Source organism: Triticum aestivum, chromosome 7B (assembly GCF_018294505.1).
Source record: "Triticum aestivum cultivar Chinese Spring chromosome 7B, IWGSC CS RefSeq v2.1, whole genome shotgun sequence".
NCBI classification, from domain to species: domain Eukaryota; kingdom Viridiplantae; phylum Streptophyta; class Magnoliopsida; order Poales; family Poaceae; genus Triticum; species Triticum aestivum.
In genome coordinates, this window is record NC_057813.1 from 528596594 (window position 1) to 528610295 (window position 13702).

Consider the following 13702-nt stretch of genomic DNA (forward strand, 5'->3'; position numbering starts at 1 on the left):
ATTTCAGATGTTCTATTTTCAAACGATTTTTTTGTTATATATTTTATATTACGGTGATAAAACTGGCAACCTAGGGGTACGCACACGTCTTGTAAACTGAAACAGAGGAGTACTACGGTGAGAATTTATTCTCGTCTTTTGGCGATGCCATAAGGTTAGAGAGTTTTCTGTCCTCGCAGTTCAATTATTCGGAACCGATGAGTTTAGGTTGGTGTGTCAAACTTTTTCTGTTGGTTTGATTCTTTTTGTAAAGTTGAAGTGTTTCATCGATATCATGGTGAAGATTTGTGATCCGATGTCCTGCACTCCTGGGGGATCCCAAGTACGTTCACCGATCAAGACTTCTCATCTTTTTGGATGGGCGACTCAAGGTGCTTTCAAATACCATTATTCATAATATTCGTGCGGGCGAAAGAGTGACAACACCGTCGCTCCAGTCCAATTGTAGCATTTTTACTGAAGTTTTTGAAGTATTTCTTCTAACAGAGATTGATGCAGCGAAGAAGGTCTTTCTAAGAGATTTCGTTGTAATTCTTAGTCATAGAAGGTACTTTGTATTGTCTTGGATTTTAGATCCGAATCAGTGTATCTGTAATTGTTATGAATATGAATAAATTTGTGGGTGTTTCGAAGAGAAAAATTAGCGAGATTATAAGGTTCGAAGTTATGATTCCGCAAAAAAAAAAATATCCGGTGCTCATGGATGAAACTGCATGACTGAAACTCCATCTTGCGTCCTTTAACTTCGGGAACCGCTAGGGATCAGACTACTGATCCCTTGCTTCGTATCAGACCAGTAGAAGGCCGTAGGATTAGAAGCATCCAGGTCGTCCAATCTGGTATTAAAACCTCGTGCATGGCAATTTAGTTTCCTTGGTTAATTGCTTGTTTCCATAAACAGCTCCCGTACTATTAGCTGTTTCCTTCGTTAATCGCCAGTTTCCCGGCAACCGCTCTCGTACTGTTAGCTGCTTCCTCTTAGCTGCTCCCTTAAATTTAGTTACTTACCAATTTTTCTGGGAGATATTCTAGGAACAGCATGATTATTCCTAAAACTGCTTATTAATTTTGGAAAGTACGATTATTTCTCACAATTAAATCTAGCAATTAATTATGATCTTTTTTTCGGATGTGTTTCTTTACGGATGGCAGCAAGATTTCTATGACATAGAAGCATGCTTGTTGATGCATGGAAGCATCATTTCAGGAATGATGTCAAATCCCTTTTTTGGCGATAATAATTTGGGAAACTACAATTACTTCTCACAATTAAATCCTGCATGATATTTTAAGATGTGTTTCTTTATAGATGGGAACATGATTTTTATACCATAGAAGCATTCTTCTCGATGCATGGAAGCATCATTTTCTTGTGCTTCCATCGATCATAAAATTGCTTCCAACCAAAATAGTTTTTTTGGTGCAAAAGAAATGATATTTTCATATAATGGAAAATTTTGCTTCTCAACAAAATCACGTGAAGCGCAACATGAATGATGAATCATTCAAATATATTAATCCTTTGTGAACATAAATTTACAAATCTATTTTACAAAAAGAAAAATACTATTACAATACTACTTTCATTTCATCGTAGCCGACATAGGGGTGAGCACTGGACATCTGATAGTGACAAGATCAGTGTGTGCCATGAGCTCTACTTCATTTGTTGTAAAACTAACAACTCGGATCTGTGTCTGGTTGATCTCGAACTCAGTGCACTACATCATCATTGGGAATCTGTAGAATCGAAGCATTCGGTGAGAAAGAATGAAGCTCACAATTCGGTGGCTAGTATAAAAATTTACTAGAAGTAATACAATGAAAGTATAAGGTACGGATAGAAGCAACACATGCAATTGTTGAAGCAGGCACATATAGTGATTGAAGCATACATTATTATTTAATAATGGTTAGAGAAAAAATATTTGTACAATAAAAGTAGCATAGACTTACAATGGTTTGAAGCAAAAATTCATTATTATAAAATCATTTGCAAGAAACTCAAGGAAGCATGGCTGATAGGAAGCCATAGCTTCACTTTCTCACAATAACTATAAAAGATACACTAGAGACGTGAAAATTTGATTGCTAGCATCATCAGATACATAAAGTAGTGCTTCATGAATAAATAAAGATTTCAATTGCATGGAAGAAGGCATCAACAAAGTGGTGCTTCATGAATAAATTAAGATTTCAATTGTATGGAAGCAAGGCATCGACAGTAAAAAGCTTATTTGTGACCCAAAGTATGGAAGTTGTAGGAAGCATGAAATTATGGCAGAACAAGATTAATATTCTTGGTTGGAAGATAAAAAATTGGTAATGTAGAACATACTAACATTGTGGCCAATGAAGAGGATGCAAGTTTTGTTTCACATGGATACAAATTGAACCGTGCCTAGCGGAAACAATTTTCTAGCCCAAAAAGAAGCAAAAATATTAAAATGTAGATGCACCATGGTAAAAAGCACAGAAAAAAGTGCGCAAAAGCAATCTGTAGCAAACAAAGGGACGGATGTTCTATGTCACCAACATACACAATTGATCAAATTTTAACAAACTATATATGAGAGCAAATTGTATAGAGCTCAGAAGCATCTTCATTCCAACATAGGTGTTGCATAATAAGGATACATGAACATGAAAATTTGGACGAGCACTAATCGTGGATGCAAACACAAAAAATTGAAAATAGTAATGACAACTAATATTACCACCAAGATTGGGACGCATGTGATTGTCATGTGCGTACAAAATTAACCAAAATTCGCATATGATATAGTGATCGATTACACGTGCATCGGATAGAACCCTGATAAGTTAACCCAAATTCGTAGATAATATTGTGATGAATTACAACTAGGATAGAACCATGAACAGAATAATCAAGATTGGATTACTGGATACCTAGGTCACACGAGTGACGCTGCCGACGGAGAAGGGGGCGAATCCTGCCATCCTCCCCACGTGCACGTGCTAGCTTCGTTCCGCAACTGAGACGATGATCCGCCGCGATGGACTGAAGAACTAGCGGCCCGAACATCATGTAGACCACCATCCAGGGGTGTGGGCGCTCGCCCGTGGTCGAGGTGGATATAATGCCGAGTTAAACTACCAGATGGGACGGCACACCAGCGTGGTGAATCTCACCGGCGTAGGGTATGGCAGGTTCATGGCGGATTTACATGCAAAACGGCAAGGTAGTGACGAGATCGAAGTTGGAGACGATTCAGGAGCAGGCGAGATGGCAAAGTGGCCGGGTGGGTTTGGGAAAGGCAAGATTAATGCGGGATAATTGACGAGGGATTATAGGTGGGACGTGGCAAAAAAATCGGCCTGGTTTGGAAACAAGACGGCAGATTTTGGAAGCCATCTCAGCCGTGAGACAAAAACATATCGACGTCTCCGGGCTGGTCTGACGATTGCTTTCCATAGGACTACTGATAGGAAGCGTTTCCCTTTAACTTCCGCGATAAGTTGCACGCCGGTTTTTTATTTATTATGTTCGTTGTTTTGTGGGCTCGTCAGCTTATCCTGGGCCTTTTCCACGCAAGTTGCGCGCGACAGCTACGGCACTGGACTGGAGACTAGCCAGCTTTATGACTTGCTTGTTGTGTCCGGCTGCGCGGGTAGAGCAGAAGAGATAGCCCACGGAGAAACTACAGGTCCCGCCGGACCGCCCACTGATTCTCCGTGGTGTACAGCGATTCCGGCCTGCCCGGGGCCAGGAAACAGGAAAGGGTGTTTGTTCCGGTGAGCTCTCGCATGCCCACCCATGCTGGCTTTCGATATTCTAAAAAAAAAAACACCATGCTGGCTTTCGAATGGGGCGACAGAACCGGCCTGCTACATTCTAGTTTCTTTATAATAAAAAAATATCGGTTTTGCTATTTTCAGATATGATTTTTTTTCCATAGGCCTCGGGATGGGAGGCCGGACCTCATCGAAAAAGAAGCAACCTCACCAGAGAAGAAGCAACTTGACAGACGCGGCGTTTTGGCTCCTAGGTGCATATGCATATGCACCCATTATCGAAATACACATTTTGAAAAGTTGAAAAATTCGGAACAAAAATCCCACGTGTATATCCGGACATTTTCGTGCGTTCACAAGGTTTCGGTGAAAAACGACGTTTTTTGTGGCTTGTGTAAAAAAGATAAAGAAATGCCTCGTGAATAGTTAGAATGAAGCAGCAGAAATTGTCTTTTTTACACAAGCCACAAAAAACATCCTTTTTCACTGAAACCTTGTGCACGCACATAAAATGTCTGAATATACACGCAGAATTTTTATTTTGAATTTTTCAACTTTTTGAAATGTGTATTTCGACAATGGGTGCATATGCACCTAGGAGCCAAAGGCAATTACTGCAACTCGACTATCTATCTTAGAAATGTGGGGATGCAGATTCGCTGGAGAGCAGCAACCTCACTATCTATCTTAGAGGTGTGGAGTGCAGGCGGATTGTTGCAATTGTTCACCGGTGCGGGGCTTAGAGGTATGGTCAGGGTGGTGGCCAACAACAGCGGTGGGGGAGGTTGAGGAGAGGGCGGGGCGGCGAGGCGGTGCGCGGTAGCACCCGCCGGCCGCTGGTTGTTGAGGCCGGTGGTTAGGACAGGGCAGCCAAAAAGAAGAAGATAGGAGGGAGGTTCTATTTTGGACCGTTGGATTAAGATCTAGTGGTGACTGATAAATGACTCATTATAATTGGTCCCTGATAATATTGAGAAAATATCAATTACTTCCGACTTCTGAAACAATATGATTCAAGAGCTACATATGGGGAATACATGCAACCATATTATTACAAAAGTAAGAAAAAGGATGACGAGAATAACTGCAGCAAATGACAACAACAACCATTAATGATCACCACCATCACATTTAGGTATGAAAATGAAACGAAAATGAACGGAAGTAATTGCTGCCACATTTTTTCAGAAAGTGGCGTTGTCTTCACAGCGGAGGCGACGGCCAGCAAGGTGAGATTTTGTCCCAACAACATGAGTTATTAGGTATTTGTGTTATGGTTAATATGCCACTACATGAGTTTTATCGAGTGCCGGACTAACCCACATAGACATAGAAAACGGAAAGCTCCATACACGAAAAACGCTATTCCATTTTCGCTTCCGTGTAAGAAATTTTGTTTCATAATATTTAGTTTTTCCTGAAATAGAAGCAAAAGATTTGCCTCATACATTAAACAAGAAGGGGATAACGTTTGTGTTACAATCACCCCTTACAAACAAAAGGATTACTCTCTCGCCATCAAATTGCCTAGATGCTTAGCCCCTGCGGCGATCCAAAGCTTTGTCTCGTCAATCACCGTGTTAAGAACTGTCATTGGGGCGCACTTATGATGGAAGACTCCAGCGTTTCCCTCGTGCCAAATTGATCAAGAAACCAACAAGGTTAAAGATGCCATGGCCTTCCTATTGGATATACTAAAGCTAGGACGACTAGACCACCAATCCTTGACGGAGCGTTCGAGGTGCCAAAGGGACGTGTCAATGTTGGTTAGATGAAGCTTGTCAATCACCACACTCCATAGGCGCAAGGTGAACCGACACTTGAGGAATATGTGATCACTGGATTCTTGGACTCTCTTGCAAAGTGGGCATAGCCAACAATTCTGCCATCCACGCTTTGCCAATATATAGTCTATCCAAATTGGATCTTGAATAGCCAACCAAGCGGCAAATTTCACTTTTGGCCATGCCCAAGCCTTTCATACCATTTGACCCAAGGTTGTGTGCTTCCAAACGATATCACCTTTGGTTTGGTCATCAAGGTTAACATCTAAGGTGCATCCAAAGTGTGAAATATTCACATATGCATTGCCATGAAGTGACTCTCGAACTTTCCATTTTTTCTTGAGGAAGCCTCAAAGATAAGAGGTGCAATATCCATGGGTTTACGACCAAGAAGCCAACACGAGCTCCAAAATGGTGTTTTCGCACCATTGCCGGTGGAGACGGTGGAAGAAGCATAGAGGAAGTTGGGATCATCCTCATCACATGGGTTTCCCATCCCTACCCAAAACTTGGAAGTCTCTTTCCATTTATACCAAGGCCAAGGTTACCTAAGAGCACGCATGAATTTGTCGGTATTGAGCACACCTAATCCAACATACTCTGAAGGTTGACAAACCGCCTTTGAGTTGACCTTGCATTTTTCTTCGGTCGTCTTGTCTGAAGCAGACCAAATGAAAGCTCGTTCGAGCTTGTTGATGTCGTGGAATATGCCCGACGAAACTACAAGCGGTGTGATAAAGTAGTGGTTTGGGAGGTGATCACCGGCTTGACGAGGGCCGTGCGACCAATGAAGATTATGTTTTGAACCTACCAAGTGACTACCTTTCCTACAAACTTGTCCACGAGGTGCCAGAGACGATCCACCTTTTTAAGGCACAAAACAGATAGGGGCAACCCCAAATAACGCATTGGGAAGGAGGCTTTTGTGGCCTGTAAGCTTCGCACAATTTGCTCAAGATTGATATGATCGCATAGAATAGGCACCGCCGAGCTCTTGTGAAAGTTAGTACATAGGCCCGTGACATCTCCAAATCCTCTCATGATGCCAGCGAGATTATCAATGTCACCTTTGATGGGGCATAAATATTGCCGCATCATCGCATACAGTGAGGTACGCACCAGAGCGCCCCTCCCACGAATCCTGGGTAGGATGCCATTGCCAACTCAAGAAGAAGTTGTGGGGGGGAGGGGGGGGGGGTGTTCAATTCCACATTCCCTCTCCATTTTCATTTTCCCACGCAAAAACCAAAAACAAATCACTTCATTTTCAGCCCTGATCATATTCTAGTTAGTTGCCCGCTCCGGTCATGATCACAGCCACAATGCTCGGCGTACACCTGCTTCACTTCTTCCCGTTCCACAGATTCTAGGCGCGCGGTCGACGGAGAAACCAACGAGACTACTAATCTGGCCGCTGTGCCCGTCAGCCCGTCCACCGCCCCCGGACCCAGAGAGCTGGATTTCATACGCCGGATTCGGCGCCAGAAGATCGCACCACCAGGCCACCACCCTGGAAAGATCCCAGCTTCCACCGGAAGAATTCAGGGATGACTAACAATGCACGTGCGCCAGGAGGCAAAACCAAAGTTAACAAGTATTTTGATCACTGCACTGCAGCCTGCCTGCAGGGCAGATAAAACGCTTGTTAACTGATGGACTGAGAGTTTCAGGGGAAAGAAAAGTTGCCGGTCAGGTATCTGGCCCCTCTCCATGGCTGCATGATTGATTTGATTCGATCCGGCCATCGACTTCCCGGCCAGCCAACAGGTTCCCTCACACTCCTCTCCTACCACCCATGGTTTCGTCACGGAGCACAACCAACGGCACGCATGCAAACAGACAAAAGCGGGCTGGCTTCCGTGCCCTCCGTCGTATATAACCCCGGCCCGGTCACCTCCATCCGCCAAACTAACAAGCAAGCGTGCCCAGGCGCACCACCCGAGCACGCACGCACGCACGCACGCATCACTCTCCTCTCAGGAGCAACGGCGGCCGTGCCTGCCACGCGCGCGCGAGCATACACATGGGAGAGGTCGCCTCCACCGCAGCGGCGGCGTCGCTCTCGTCGTCGTCCTCGCTGCTGATGGCTGCGACGGCCGTCAAGGGGGACGAGGAGCGGTACGTCATGGTGGCGTCGAGGTTCTTCCGGGTGAAGCCGGGCGCTGCTGCCCGCCACCACTTCCTCGACTCGTGCTTCCTCTGCAAGAGGAGCATCTCCCGCGACCGCGACATCTTCATGTACAAGTACGAGCAAGCTAAATTCATCTAGCGCTACTGCCTACTGCTGCAGCCTGCAACCGCAATTGATTCTCTTTTATTTCCACGGCGAGAAGATCACAACTTCACAGGTGATGATTCTTGGTGCTGATGCGGGCGTTGGTTTGTGCAGGGGTGACGCGGCGTTCTGCGGCGAGGAGTGCAGGCAGGACCAGATGGCCATGGACGAGGCGCTCCACGCGGCGGCGCGCCGGCACCGCAAGCAGGCCGCGGCCGAGCAGGCTGCCGGCACCGCGCGCCGCGAGGCGGCGGGCGCGACGACGGCGTCGATGGTGCACCGCCGGCCGACCATCGCCAACCTCGGCGCGGTGGCGCGCACTCCCGTGGCCGCCAGCTAACACCGTATGCTCGTCGGCGCGCTCGTGCACGTATCGGCTGCGCATGCACCATGGATCGATCTTCCTTGGCTATAGATCGCTAGGTGGCTAAAAAACGAACTGATTATAACAGCAGTTCGTCCGAATGCTATCAACAAGCAAGAGGGGAGAGATGTATAGTTGAGTCATGGATCTCAAAATGTTTTCCTGCATGTTATTGCTGTGTATGCTAAAGTGGATCATCAGCTCTACATAGTACTAGCTGGAGTTCATCGATCAAGCTTAGCTTTCGAGTCTTCTTCGGGACACGTTAATCTGAGCGTGTGTTCTTCTTCTCAATGATATGATACCCTGCTTCTTCCTGTGTATGCTAGTCTTCTGCATCAGTAGTAGACGTATCCTTCTCCGAGCTTATGTTACAAGAAGAAACCTACAGGACCGGATCCATAGTAGTAATTGGCACCACTGTGTTTTTCTAATAATTTTCTTAAAAAAACTTCAGAGTGCCTCTAGCGATGCCTTGTAGGCTCTGTCGCTCTGATACATGTTCGCAATGAGACTTTTCTTAAGATAAAACTGCATAAATATTTACATAAGAGCGTCCATCATGTCGCTCTCTGGACCGTAGATTCTTCACAAGATATTTGCAGAAATTTGGTTCTTAGGAAGAAAACTTCCCACCAGGAGAGATGTGCAAATAAATTCCTGTAAATCAATCATTTTCATCTACTTTGGATGAAAGTTGTTTCTTTGTTGCGCCTTTACTGTGACCTACACTCCTATCCAAATGGCTACTCTATAACTTTGTTATGTGTTGCGCTTCATTGCTGTCATGCTCATGCGCCAGGGAACATCTTACATGAGTTAGCAACTCCGATCTCGGTGATCAGATCACCGAAACAACATATCTTTCCATCTCCCTTTCAGTTCTTATTACAAAGGAAAATCCTTAGGTGGAACTTTTTTTCTTGATTTGCGCCTGTCAGCCTCTCAATTGGAAAACAGACATAAATGACCGCCCAACTTGCCCTTTTATACAGGAGGGCAACAGGAACAAGTGGCAGTAACTATCGGCGACACCCGAGCGCGCCTATTGGCAAACTTTTTCCCGGGACAAAAATTAAAATTCGCAAACCAATCATGCAACATCCAGAATCAGCTACTTAACATATTCCTGGAACCAGTGGCAGGAGAGAATGGGAACACACAGAAAAATAATGAACTACTAAGACATAAATAAAGGCCATGATGCTTGATTCAATTCTACTTTAAGATATGATGTATGGTGTATGGTTCTGGGTTTAAAATCAACGGAGCCATCAACAATCCCACACGCGACCGAATAAATAATCAGTAGTGACATGCCACTGGAGATATTCCAAGAGCTGGAGTGTGACAGCAAGTAAAGAGCAAAGTCGTAGGCCCTCCAAGGCATCAAGCTCACGCCTGAGAAGGACAGGAGAGCCTATGAATGTTGGAACAAGTGCTTGCAAAGGAGAGGGGCGACCGGTGAGAGCGCCACGACGGTAGAGAGCGATGGAATTCTACTTGACAACAAATTGCACTTTATTCTATGCTACCTTCTCTTATGCAGCAGCAGTTGATCTTATCACCCCTAAGAGAGGGACTTGTCACTTGTGAGTGACCTCCATTTGGCGGCAGACCCGTTCTTCGAGTACTACGTGGAAGAGCTACAAGATTTCGACTCTGGGACTCAATGACACCTTCTGCACAGACAGATTTCGATGATCCCACCATACCAGTAGTTTCTCAACTTCCGGTGGCATGTGTATAACTCTTTTTGTTAGAGCACTTGCAAATAATACACATGTGCAAGATGTTCAAAACCATATGTTAAATGAGCTAGAAACACAATGGTAACAGAGAAAGGAGGAAACAAATAAGTACTCCCTCTGCTCCTAAATATAAGGATCAGTTTGGATCGTGTCCACGTTCAATCATGCCTGGCCTGGAGCATGCCTGAGGTGTGCCTGGATAGTGTTTGGTTCATGCCTAAAAAATTGAGTGCTAGCCTGGCCTGTTGATGGGACAACTTGATTAGCCTGGAGTATAAACTAGACATCCTACTTAGCCTGGACCAGGCGTTGGAAGAGGGACGCCTGGGTGCGCCTGGTGCCGTGCCTGGGAATATTATACTATTTCTTTTGGGAAACGTTTAGTGCCGGCGAACCGGCCGAGTGTTCCGCCGGTCGCGCATTGGCCGCTCGATTTGAGCTAATCATACGGCCACAAAACAGCTAACGACCCACGTGCTAACTCTCTTTCACATCCACGTGCTTCCCAAAGGGCCCACGCGCACCGCACTTATCTTCTCCCGTGAGACAACGCCATCCACTGATTTCTTTTCTTCCCCACCGGATCCCATGGCTTTCCTCATCTCCGTAGTGGTCAGCGCCGAGCACCACCGCAGCCCTGGCGCTACGAGTGCTACTCGGGTTCTTCCGTGTTCTTTCCCACCCTCATCTCTCCCATAGCTTTTTCATCCTCCTTTATGTCATGGTTCATCACAAAACCAATCCATCATAGATCTGACGAGGTGCTGCCCATTGGTTGCTTGGCCGGTGCCGCGCCAGCCGCCACGCCATGGTCTGAGCTCCAACCCGGGGGTGGTGCTGGAACCGGCAAGGGGTGGTGCTGCAACTGTCCTCATCTGAAGCTGGAACCATAAGTTGTTGGTGCTGCAAGCCCAGGCCGCTGTGCCGGGGACGATGGCCACGTCGTGCTACAATGGGTGGACGAGATGTTGGAACCAGCCTCGGTGGGAGCAGCAACCAGCGACAAATTTTGCTTCATCCGGTTTCTTTTTTTGCTGGTATCGGCGACATTTTCTTGCTAGTATCCGCAATTTGAGTGTTTTTTGCTGGAACAAGAGGATCTTTTTGCTACCATCGTCTCTGAATTTTGCTGGATCCGTTGCTCATTTTTTTGCTACCATTGTTTTGGTTTTAGCTAGAACCAGCGCCATTTTTGCTACCACTGTCTTTGAATTTTGTTGGAACCAGATGATTTTTTTGCTACCATTGTCTTAGTTTTTGCTGGAACTGGCACCTATTTTTGCTACTACTGTCTTTGGATTTTGTTGGAACCGTCGTCGATTTTTGCTACAATCGAAGTTTTTGATTTTTTGCTACCACCGAAGTTTTTGACTTTTTGCTGGGGACAGCGTCCATTTTGTTTCGCAATGTATTGCTACCAGCGTTCTTTGTTTTGCTGGAACCCCATGTATTTTTTTGCTACAAATCAGCGATGGTAGCTGCATGATGGGGAGATGCATCGTCGGTCTTTTGCTGGAACCGGTAATTAGGATAGCTGTGACGGGCGCCTTTTTTTGCTTCAACAGCGATGGGGACCAACAGATGGGAGTTGCATCGGCTTTTTTCCGGCGGCGAGATGCGACGGCGGTGAGATGCAACCGGCAAAGATGGCGGGCCATGGTTGGGGGGTGAGAAGGTGAGCTACAACCAGCCAAAAAATTGATGTAACCCCGAAACAGAGATGCTTCCAACCATGGCGGCAGCAAGCTACAACGATCTATGTGCGGAGGCAAGGACGTGGACCGGGAAGGACGACCGGAGATGGCGGAGGCGAGTAAGTGAACCAGGAAGGACGGCCTGAGACGGTGGAGGCGGGCAGCCACGCTGCGCTTGGAGCCTGCTTTTGTTTTTGCTGTGTGGGGGTGGAAGGTTAGGGACGAAGGAATCAGATCTGAACGGCTCGAAGCGAATAATCGAATGGGCAGGGTGTGACCGGCCCAAGTTTGGGCCGGTGCGCCGGCGCCTATAAGTGCCCATTTCTTTTGCGTACATGGAATGGGGATGGGATCTTTTATGTACTAATCATACTGCAAAGTAGCTGCACTGCCAGGATGCAAGCCAAACGCATTCGCACGAGGCTAGCCTTGCCAGGCAAATTTTTTCAACAATTCAGGCTGGATCCAGGCACGAGTCCTCTTCAGGCATAGTGTCCAGGCCTCGAACCAAACTGCCTCTAAGTCTTTTCAGAGATTTCAAATGGAATACCACATACAGATGTATATAGACATATTTTAGTGTAGATTCACTTATTTTGCTCCGTATGTAGTCACTTGTTGAAATCCCTAGAAAGACATATATTTAGGAACGGAGGGAGTACAAAGCATGGCAATCATGTCGATTCAGGATCAAGACAGGGCATAAAAGAAAAAAAGGGAAACGGAAAGAGCACAACAATCTCCAGCCCAGAAGGAAAGATGATAAGACACAATCTGTTCAGTCATAATCGTCCACTTCAGATTTGTTCAAAAGTGCATTTAATCTAATCATAAAGCTTTCTATTATTCAAGCACATGGAAGATTGCTCCACAAAATGGTTATTTTCTTAGATGTTTGTATGAATATAGACTGAAGTGAATAAGCAATATGTACCTCAGTAGATCTTATAACCCAAAGGCCAGGTCAAGATGCTTCCTTGTTCAAGCTAGTTTCAAGCAGGTTCAAAAAACTGGCATGGAAGAATTACACTACTCCCTCCGATCCAAATTAACTGTCGCAGCTCCAGTACAACTAACTGTCGCAGTTAGTTGTACTGGAGCTGCGACAGTTAATTTGGATCGGAGGGAGTATTAGTTCTGCAACTTTGCGTCCTATGCCTGGCCCGTGAGGTTTCATTAGAAAAGATAGCTTGGATATGACAATGCTTGAATGAGCATGGTGTCTTTTCCTCTTACCTCCCAGTCGACCAGCTGCTAACATGCATCCTACAACATGTCTAATTCGCTAGAGCAAGAATATGAATAACAGGTCAGAAATTAGATGCCAAAAGGTACTTCAGAATGGAACTTCAAAGCTCTACCAGCTACAAAGACAGCTGGCTTGCAAGAATGAATTATAGTGCTGAGAGTGACATATGCACTGTAAAGAGCTCATGGCACTTAGAAAAGGACTACAGATATTTCAAAAATATCTCAGTGTACAGATAGTTCATATCAAAATCATCCCTGTGCAGGTGGTCACGCGCAAATGGAAAATCAAGGAAATGAAAACATACCATATAAGACTATTTTCTTTTAGTTTTTCAGACTATTCGAACCAGGAGTTCAATAATTTCATCGCATGCAAATCTGATCATAGTCAGCAGTAGAACGCATCACTAACTCTGGCAGGAGATGGATAGATTGACCTATGGGCGAATTGTTGAAGAGACCAAGGGTTTGATTAAGCAGATTTCGATGATCCTACCATACCAGTAGTTTCTCATCTTCCTGCGGCATGTATATAACTCTTTGTTAGAGCACTTGCAAATAATACACATGTGCAAGATGTTCAAAACCATATGGTAAATGAACTAGAAACACAATGGTAACAGAGAAAGGAGGAAACAAATAAGTACAGAGCATGGCAATCATGTCGATTCAGGATCATGACAGGGCATGAAAGAAAAAAGGGAAACAGAAACAATCTATCCAATTGTGAGCCTGTCTTGTGCCTCTCCAGCCCAGAATGAAAGATGACAAGACACAATCTGTTCAGTCATAATCGTCCACTTCAGATTTGTTCAAAAGTGCATCTA

General features: G+C 45.2%; 1 protein-coding gene and 1 long non-coding RNA gene across 2 annotated transcripts; one reads left to right on the forward strand and one right to left on the reverse strand.

The window, feature by feature from the left end:
* Positions 1-1478: 1478 nt before the first annotated feature.
* Positions 1479-3399, reverse strand: LOC123155892 (uncharacterized). The gene is made up of 2 exons (XR_006477664.1): positions 2911-3399; positions 1479-1740 (listed from the first exon to the last, which is right to left on the reverse strand). It is a non-coding gene; the product is annotated as an uncharacterized lncRNA (long non-coding RNA).
* Positions 3400-7420: 4021 nt separating this feature from the next.
* On the forward strand, positions 7421-8476 carry LOC123159595 (FCS-Like Zinc finger 5). Its single transcript, XM_044577412.1, has 2 exons — positions 7421-7784; positions 7930-8476. The coding sequence occupies exons 1-2, from the start codon at positions 7564-7566 to the stop codon at positions 8153-8155; spliced, it is 447 nt and encodes a 148-aa protein (XP_044433347.1). The 5' UTR covers positions 7421-7563; the 3' UTR covers positions 8156-8476.
* The last annotated feature ends 5226 nt before the right edge of the window (positions 8477-13702 follow it).

What these genes read in the sequence shown, in the direction of transcription:
- LOC123159595 (XM_044577412.1), top strand. Translation starts at nt 7,564, where the DNA reads ATGGGAGAGGTCGCCTCCACCGCAGCGGCGGCGTCGCTCTCGTCGTCG. An exon ending in CGCGACATCTTCATGTACAA is followed by an intron (nt 7,785 to 7,929) that starts GTACGAGCAAGC and finishes TGGTTTGTGCAG; the next exon opens with GGGTGACGCGGCGTTCTGCG.